The sequence below is a fragment of the Pantherophis guttatus genome, chromosome 1, assembly GCF_059756535.1.
Source record: "Pantherophis guttatus breed Tessera chromosome 1, ASM5975653v1, whole genome shotgun sequence".
In the NCBI taxonomy this organism is placed as follows: domain Eukaryota; kingdom Metazoa; phylum Chordata; class Lepidosauria; order Squamata; family Colubridae; genus Pantherophis; species Pantherophis guttatus.
The window spans coordinates 128,668,810-128,678,560 of record NC_142063.1 but is presented as its reverse complement, the minus strand read 5'-3'; the positions used below and the strand labels follow the sequence as shown (position 1 = coordinate 128,678,560).

Below are 9,751 nucleotides of genomic sequence, written 5' to 3'. Positions count from 1 at the left end.
GCTTGAGGGGAAAGAGAGCAGCCTCGGCAGGGTGTGATGTCAGCGGCCGCGAGGAGGAGCCTGCCCTTGCGGGCGCTTTTACTTTCAGGCTCCGCGCCACCGCGAGCGGCCACTGCCTGAGCCGCGTCCGCCCCGCTCGACCATGCCGTCCCGGGGGCCGGCCGCCGCCGCCGCCTCGCCACTGACCCGGGGAACTTTGGGCGCGCCCGCGGCTCTGCTTCTCTGAAGCGCCCGCTCCCTTCCCGCCTGCCGGGCATGGCTCTGCCTGCAACTGCTTCCTGAGGATGATGATGATGGTGGTTGTGGTGATGTTTGTGGTGGTTGTTATGATTACTGCTCTGCAACAACGCCGGGCATGTGAAACCCCAAGCATCATGCCAGCAACGCGCCTGTTTCTGCTCCGTCCCCTCAGCCTCCTGCTGCTGCTGCTGGGGCCGCATCTCTTTGTGGGATCTTTCTCCCTGGGCTCTGCCTCCTCTCCCTCGCCCTCCGAGCGTCCCCCCGTCGCTACGGCGGGGCCTCGGGCAGCGGCGACCATCCAGGGGGGATCCGCTTTTCTTGCGGCTTCCTCCTCGCGACTTCCGAGGGAGAAAGGAAGCCCTCAGCCTTCCGCGGCATCTGTCAGCGTTTGGGATCGGACGGCGGATCGAGACGGCGGCAGCGACAGCCCGGGTGAGTGAAAGGGTAGGAAAGGGGGGAAAGGGCGGGGAAGAGGGAAACTCTTGTGTTTGTGTCGGTGCGTGTGTATACGTGCGTGTGTGGGGAGTGCACCGCACGGACAACAGCAGCTGCTGGAGAATGCTCGGCTTCATCCTTCCGTCCGTCCGTCCACCGGTGCAGCATATTTTATTATCCCATTTTGGACTGGGGATTCCTTGCAGGTTGTCAAAAGGAACGGCTGTAGAGCTCTCCTTTTAGCCGCCAGTTTCCCCACAGTAGAAAGTCTCTCTCCCTCCCTCTCCCTTTCCCTCCCTTTGCCAGTTACCCCACAATAGAAAGTCTCTCCCCTCTCTCTCATTCTCCCTCCCTCTCCCTGTCCCTCTCCCTCCTTTTACCAGTTTCCCCACAATAGAAAGTCAGTCTCTCTCTCTCCCTCTCCCTCCCTTTCTCCCTCTCCCTCCTTTTGCCAGTTTCCTCACAATAGAAAGTCAGTCTCTCTCTCCCCTCTCCCTCTCCCTTCCTCTCTCCCACTCCATCCCTTTGCCAGTTTCCCCACAATAGAAAGTCTCTCCCCTCTCTCTCATTCTCCCTCCCTCTCCCTGTCCCTCTCCCTCCTTTTACCAGTTTCCCCACAATAGAAAGTCAGTCTCTCTCTCTCCCTCTCCCTCTCTCTCCCTCCCTCTCCCTCCCTTTGCCAGTTTCCTCACAATAGAAAGTCAGTCTCTCTCTCCCCTCTTCCTCTCCCTTCCTCTCTCCCACTCCATCCCTTTGCCAGTTTCCCCACAATAGAAAGTCTCTCCCCTCTCTCTCATTCTCCCTCCCTCTCCCTGTCCCTCTCCCTCCTTTTACCAGTTTCCCCACAATAGAAAGTCAGTCTCTCTCTCTCCCTCTCCCTCCCTTTCTCCCTCTCCCTCCTTTTGCCAGTTTCCTCACAATAGAAAGTCAGTCTCTCTCTCCCCTCTTCCTCTCCCTTCCTCTCTCCCACTCCATCCCTTTGCCAGTTTCCCCACAATAGAAAGTCTCTCCCCTCTCTCTCATTCTCCCTCCCTCTCCCTGTCCCTCTCCCTCCTTTTACCAGTTTCCCCACAATAGAAAGTCAGTCTCTCTCTCTCCCTCTCCCTCTCTCTCCCTCCCTCTCCCTCCCTTTGCCAGTTTCCCCACAATAGAAAGTCTCTCCCCTCTCTCTCATTCTCCCTCCCTCTCCCTGTCCCTCTCCCTCCTTTTACCAGTTTCCCCACAATAGAAAGTCAGTCTCTCTCTCTCCCTCTCCCTCCCTTTCTCCCTCTCCCTCCTTTTGCCAGTTTCCTCACAATAGAAAGTCAGTCTCTCTCTCCCCTCTTCCTCTCCCTTCCTCTCTCCCACTCCATCCCTTTGCCAGTTTCCCCACAATAGAAAGTCTCTCCCCTCTCTCTCATTCTCCCTCCCTCTCCCTGTCCCTCTCCCTCCTTTTACCAGTTTCCCCACAATAGAAAGTCAGTCTCTCTCTCTCCCTCTCCCTCTCTCTCCCTCCCTCTCCCTCCCTTTGCCAGTTTCCCCACAATAGAAAGTCTCTCCCCTCTCTCTCATTCTCCCTCTCCCTCCCTTTCTCCCTCTCCCTCCTTTTGCCAGTTTCCTCACAATAGAAAGTCAGTCTCTCTCTCTCCCCCTCTCTCCCCCTCTCCCTCCATTTCTCCCCCTCCTCATTCTCTCATTCTCCCTCCCTCTGCCCCCAACCTCCAAGTCTGCCCAGTAAGACTAAGCACTGCCCAGTTGTGCTTAGAAGAAAACTGACAATAGTAAGCACATCTCTACTGACTGTACACACACACACACACACACACACACACACACACACACACACACACACAAATGTATATATAGTTTATCACACACACCATTTGAAATATTAAATCCCCCTCTCCCTCTCCAGTAGGTCTTAGGAAGGAAGCCGATGTAAACGGGATTTTCCCCTGAGAGATTACTGGGAAGATGTCATTTTCTTAGCATCAATTGTCTGCTGCAAAGTATTAAGAGAGGAGCATAGGGGAGGTGGGGTGGGGGAGGGCGACTAACTCTACATTAGTGGCATTATGCACTTGGCAAAATGTTTTGAGGGGATTTGTTTACAGGACCTGAAGAGTCAGTCTGCCGGCAGATTCTCAGTAGAAACTGATTTTAGTTTGGTTAATAAGCTTTGATCAAGTGATCAAAACAAGCTGGTTTCTTCCTGTCACTATTACATCAAACAAATCATTTTGTTTCCAGTAAAATAATCACTTTCCATATGGCTTAAAGAGACAAAGTGATGTTTGTTTATTATAAGAATTTCTAGATGTGTTCTTGATAGATAATTAGATAATATTCAGTGTATGAACATTCTTGGAGAGAATATGTCCAACTCTGTTGCTAATGTGAAATCTGAAGAACTAAATCTACTCATACAGCAACTTACTAAAGTTTACTTATACCCTTCACTTGGAGAAAATGCCACAGTCCCTGCTAAATTTTGCTTCTGAGTAAATTACCTAAAATTTTGTAGGAATCGTTTTTTTCATCACTGAATTAGACTACGTTTCTCTCTCTTCCTTTCCCTCTCCCTTTCCCTCTCCCCCTCTCTCTCTGCCTCCCTCCACCTTCTCTCTTCCTCCTCCTCCTCCTCCTCCTCTTTCCCCTCTCCCTCCATCCCTCCTTCTCTCCCCACCTCTCTCTCACATCAATGCCTCTGCAGTTAAGTGAATGGAAATTGATGCTGGCAATGGAATGAAAACAATTTTGTTACATATTTTGTATGCCAGAATGGTAATTTATAAACTGTTGGAACAGCTTTATTCATTATTGTTCCAATTGTTATATCTTTACAATAACCAAAGTATTTTCAACAAAAGTGCTTTTTTAAGCATTTGTGATATACAAATATACCAAAATATGGCAAGCAAATAGAATTTTCATTTCCAGATTCTTGCTCTGTGCTTAGACAGAGCCAAACCAGAGGATGGATCATGAAAAACAAAAACTAAGGTCAAATGCCCATTTTGGCAGAGCAAGCTAACATTCTACGCATCATGGAATACTTGGATTTGTAGTTTGAACCTCTGGACTTCCACTACAGTCCTATATTGGCTGAACTCAGATAATATTCTGTTGAATTACAATAGGTGAGGCATATCTGGTATGCCACATGAGAGATTTAACTGAAGGAGTCAAATCCAATCAATTAAGTGAGACTTACTTCTGAGTTTGGGTTCCAAGCTAAAACGAGCAGGCAAGTGTGCACTAGAAGAAGGCTATGGAATCAATTTGTTTTTATTTTCTTTAATTTGCCAAGGTTATGGCTCTGAAAAAATGATTTCTCTGTATATAGTAAATGATCTCTAATTCAGTACCAAAAATTACCTAAAAGTAGAAAGAGCAGAAGGGTAGAATGTGATTTGGCTAGAAAAGGATACTGTATGTCTCTGTGATGCAGGATGGGACCCATGGATAGAATTAAGGACACTTAATTTGAATTTTGCTCAAATTTGCATACCATCGATTTGAATAACAGTGACTTTTAAAAGAAAATTTATAAGTTTGCAGCACAAGCTTTCTCCACTCACAGCCTCTTCTACTCACCTTTAGGTATCAGAATGTAGAAAGTGACAATGATCTCTATAGGAGAACTAGAGGTCTTCTGAGTGGAACAATATTAATTTGGAACTAGTGTAGGACTCCTTATGAAAAGTTGGTCCTTAGGTTTCCATTAAATTAATGAGAAAAATCATCCAGGTCTTTAAGATTAATGCCCCTTTTAAAAAATGTTCTTGCTTTGAAAAAGTTTTATTGGAAAAGCGGCAGCCAATAGAAAGAGAAAGGAAAAAATAAGTGATTACCAAATGTATGTAAGTTTTAAAGGTAGTGTTCAACCTTCACCACTTAAAATAATATTGGTCAATATTTCCATTATGTCAAAGACAATTTATAAGCAGAGAGCAAAAAGGCATGATCAATCAGAGACTCTTAAGATAGGGGTGGCACCATCTTTCCATCTTTCCATTCCACCATCTTTCCATTCCATCCAAGAACAGAATGATCTTCTTTGTTACCCCTGGACTATGCTCAATAAATCCACATTCTTCACACAGTAATACGTTCCATTTTTAATGTACAGTTTCGTTCAACATATTCAACTCCATTTCTCTAAACTTTATTATGTGTTTGGAATGGATATCTTAACAGAATGGGTCAACGATGGGACAAGCCTTTCCAGTGTAATTCATCTGGTCCTGGAGACTTAAGTTCATTTAAAATGACTAAGTTCTCTCTTATATTTCCTTGTCTCTGCTAAGATGCAGCTCCCTCTTTTCCCAGTGATATTATAATAAGCAGCTAGTGCTCCATTACAGAGTTAATTTCTTAAATTAAGAGGTTCTCTTCTCATTATAATCTACCATCAACTCACCATCAGCCATCATTCATTAATTTTACCCCACCATGGGCCTGCATCTTCTTTGGTTTTCTTTTTTTATTCCCAATGTACCCAAATAAATAGGGTTTTCTTTTGTTATTTTTGTTATTTTGCTATGCTCTTCAAGCCACAGCATTAGCCTTTCTGTCCCTATCTCTGCAGTTTCTGGACATAACCTTGTGTTTTTCTTTGATTTTATTTTCCCATTATATTTCCTATACCTGTTTGGCTTTTTTTTTCTTCAGCTTGTTAGAAAGCCCTTTGTGTGTCCATGTTTTCCTTTTAAACTCTTATCATTCCTTGTTGTAAGAATTGTTTACAATTATGCCGTCAATATCTCAAAGGATTTCTGAATCCTCATGGATACTTTTCTCCTTAAGTCTTTGAAGCTACTGAGTCCAATCTACTTTCCTTTAGAATTCATCAAAATCTTCTGAAGTCCAGTTTGCAGATCTGCCTCTTCTCAGTTCTTCCTCCAGTGGATATCACAAAATCAAGAATAACATGAACACTATATCCACCAAGGTTTCAGTCACCTTCACTTCTACAATTAATTCTATCCTATTGGTTAGGATTGGGCCCAGGATAGCATATCCTTTGTTTTTTCTTCTGCCTGCTGACACATGGAGTTATCACCAAGAGAATAGAAAAGAAAACTATTCTGTCAATAGTTTTGACAGATGTCAGAGAAATGAATTTCTCTCATTATTACTGTTGCATGCCTCTTTCAAAGATTATTTAACACAGAAAGTCTTATTTGCATCTTCTACCTGCCAAGTGTCAGCTATAAACTCCCATGGTATCACTTACCCAGATTCTTTCAACAGGATTTTCATGCCTGATTCCTGAATTCCTATTTTTTATACACGGTACCTCTCATCCTTTCTGTGGAGTCTGTTTCTTCTGAATAAGGTGTAACCTTCCAATGCTATGTATCATTCCTCTATTGGGATGATTATATAATGTAAATTTCTAATGAAAACAAAGGTCAACATTAGAAAGCTATTGTAACTTTTTTACCCCCTAATTTGTCTTATGGCCTTTAATGCTGAAAATACAATTTTAACTAAAATGTGAAACAATTTACTGCCACATTATTGAAAGGATCATATTTAAATTGAATTTAAACACTTGAACTCCATAAAGAAATAATAGTAAAACTACAATTAAACTGAAAATCAGGAGAATTAAATTCCCCATCACCATATGAAAAATGTAGCTTAGATATAGAAATTCTGGCACTTAGATAATTCCATAAAAAGCTTCTTAATAACTTATTAAGATGCTTAAAACATCTTAAAGTATTAATATAGGAATCCATATCAGCACTAATATTTCACCTATACTAATATTTATATTTTATTCATTTTTCTTCATATACGAAAATCATTATTTTTCTTCATTTTTTTATATCAGTGTGACAAGCAATTTGAAATACTAACATCCACAAATGAAGATATTCAAACTTTTCATTTTTGAAAATGTCCCTAAGCATATTATAGCCCACAGAAACTATATGAGAATATTGTTAATTGAATAACCTGAGAATCTACTAAAGTATTATACTATACCATTAAATGGTAATTTACTAAATCATCCATAATGATCAAGGAGACTTATTTCATTTGTCAGCACATAAAAATAATTTGTTTCTAAGACTATTTCTAAAGCACTTTTAGTAGATATGTACCATTGAATTATTCCTTTATGCCTTATTATATTATATTAGAAGCAACTGCTCTATTCACCAGCAAGGATTCTGTAGATCCAATTTAGTCTCAGACTTTAGCAGAGTCTTCCAGCTTCTGTACTTTGAGATTCAGAAATGAATGAATGGGTTTAATATATATGTTAGCATTATTTTCTGTTGCTCTTTCAATAAGAAGGAAAAACAGACTACCTGTAATATTCTTCAAGACATTTTTAAGCCGTGGTACGAGTAATCATTTTGGTTTTACTAGTTGAAATATCTTTATACAATATTATGCATATGTAATATCTATCAGGAGATGAGCCGTTTATGCAAAAACTCTGCAGGAAAAGATTTATCTTCTTCCTTCAACAGGAAAAGTCACACTGCACATGGACTTGGTAAATCAACCCGAGGCTTACAGCTTAGGGTGTTGTGAACCTGACTACAGGTAGTCCTCAATTTACACTCACAATTCAGCCCAAAATTTCTGTTGTTAAGAGAGAGATTTGTTAAATGAATTTTGCCCCATTTTACAGTTTCATACCATAGTTGTTAAGGGAATCACTTCAGTTGTTAAGTTAATAACTACATGGTTGTTAAATGAATCTGGCTTCCCCATTGACTTTGCTTGTCGGAAGGTCACAAAAAGTGATCATATGACCTGGAACACTGCAACTGTCATAAATACATGGAAGTTGCCAAGCGTCCAACTTTTGATCATGGGGATTGTGCAGCAGTCATTATAAGTCGCTTTTTTTCAATACGGCTGTTTGAATGGTCACTAAACAAACTATTTAAGTTGAGGACTACCTGTATTATAGTTTGTTCGGCAAATAAAGGATGAAACAATATGTGAGGCTAGCAGAGTTGGAAGAATTCCTGGATATAATGTGAAATTCTACTCTTTGTCCATCGAAATTGATTGAACTGAGAATACCAGGAGGATGTACTCTTCATCTTCCCAGTTACCACTGTTTCTTCCAGCACTGTCCCACACACTTCCGTACATCAGGAAGAAAAAGTCATTGCCACCAAATACTTCTTCACTCATCTTTACCAAATCTTAATATTATATAGAGGAAGAAGGAAAGACTTGAGGGAAGAGATTGCTTACAGTATCTGTTTTCTTATCTGTTGTGTTTCTCTGTTCCACATGAGAGAGACGTAGCAGAAGGAACAGGAGCCAAGGCATGTTGGTCAGGAGTGGCCTTCTGGATGGGGAGCAGCTGACCCCACCCATATGACCACCGATTTACGGTATGCTTGCCTAGCAAAATTGCAGTCTTGTGGCGAACTAAAGCTCACTGGCTCTTCTTTTTAAGGATTAGTCTAGTGGTTCTTAAGATGTTTGACCCAATTACCCCTTTCAGTGGTCTCAAATAATGTCATTACCTCCACAAAAAAAATTCCAGACTCTGTTGTTTTACAGAAGTGTCTCACCAGGGACAGTCGTACACTGGATCATCAAGTCACAAACAAATAATTACAAATTGCTTTATTTCTCCAGGATATGCCCAATTTACCCTTTGGGGGATAATTACCTCCACTTTAAGAACCACCGGACAGGTCTCTATCACAGCAATGATCATAGAGGCTCAACTAACTGTGTTTAATTTTTATGGAGTAATGTCGCATTAGCAGAATAAAAAATTAAGAATTTGGTTTCTGATGCCCATAAGGGTGGTGATGTTTCATTGAAGTATGTTGGGTAATTCATTTATTATTTTTTAGTAACAATTTGTGGTTTCTCCCTGGGTTTGAACATTCTTTATTTGTATTGAATCACCATCCAGAGTGATGCCAGCACTTTCCATAAGCTTTACCTTTCCTTCCTTTGGAGAATTTTACCTTGGATGTTTTTGTGATGTAGTATAATACATATGATTTGTTTTATTATTAACATACTTGATATCTCTTCTTGAAGAAAGCATATGAGCATTAATTTCAGCAGGGTTTTCTGACCATAACTTTCTAATCAGAACAGAGCAAAAGTTAGAGAATGCTGGAGTTGTGCCCTATGTAAAATCTGGTTGTTTATAACCATTGGTTGTGAATGGAGCAGATCCTTGAGCAAAGTTCTGTGGATAGACAAATTGTGAGAAAATGCATACAAAACGACCCTGGCATGTATGATTGCAATTTAAATGCTGTATCACTGTGTCCTCTTATTTGACACAACTCCTAGCTAGACAGTCTTATTGGAATGTCTAATTTAGCCGTTCAGGCTCAAATTAGAATTAGAGTCCCTTAACAAGGAGAAAAACTTTCCCACCCAAAAGGGAAATGGGAGGCTGTAGTCTTGAGGCAGTCAGCCCAAGAAATAATATAATCCTAGAAGAATGCATCTCCCGTGAGGAAATTCTCAAGCTGTAGCATTCCACTTCGGCATTAAAATAGCTATTGCTTGTTTGGCTGCCATCTGTCTTCAGATCCAGGCTTCTGAAATGTCACGGGGATTGCTCAGTATTAAAAGAGAAGACAAAGCCTTGTTGTAAATGTCCAAATCCAAGTTTTGTCAGGTGAGGGTGTAAGAATCTTTCCCATCCTGCAGTTTATAATTGGAATTTGTTTCATAGAGAATGTATGATTTTAAGGTGGATTCTCACATGCCCCAAACAACATCCATTTCAACCACATAAGCCTAGCTCTAATTTTTTTGAGGCACCTTGGCTAAAGAAAATTTACATCTGCTTTGTCAAAGAATTTCCAGCCAAAAACACACACTTAGAAAAGTGGGTTTGAACCATTGGTATTTACTAAACAACCACAGATTTGCTCAACCGGGGTAAATCCCCTTCACAACCACCACAAAAAAATGCTGAAAAATCAAGCCCGCTAATTAAAGCACCAAATTAAAACATCTGTGCATTATGACTCTTGTGCAGAAAAGAAGTGTTTCTGGGATTTTCTGCCCCAATGGCAAAATAACTCACAGATGATGAACTCTGACATTGAGGAGAAGGGCTTCGCTGTTA

General features: G+C 41.3%; 1 protein-coding gene across 2 annotated transcripts in view; it reads left to right on the top strand.

Annotated features, from left to right (window-relative positions):
• The window catches only part of HEG1 (heart development protein with EGF like domains 1), an 89,875-nt gene continuing 80,124 nt past the window's right edge, over positions 1 to 9,751 (top strand). For both annotated transcript variants that reach the window (XM_060687919.2, XM_060687918.2), the window contains exon 1: positions 1 to 672. In XM_060687919.2, the coding sequence (XP_060543902.2) occupies positions 285 to 672 (388 nt within the window). In that variant the 5' untranslated portion in view covers positions 1 to 284. The remainder of the gene's footprint in view (positions 673 to 9,751) is intronic.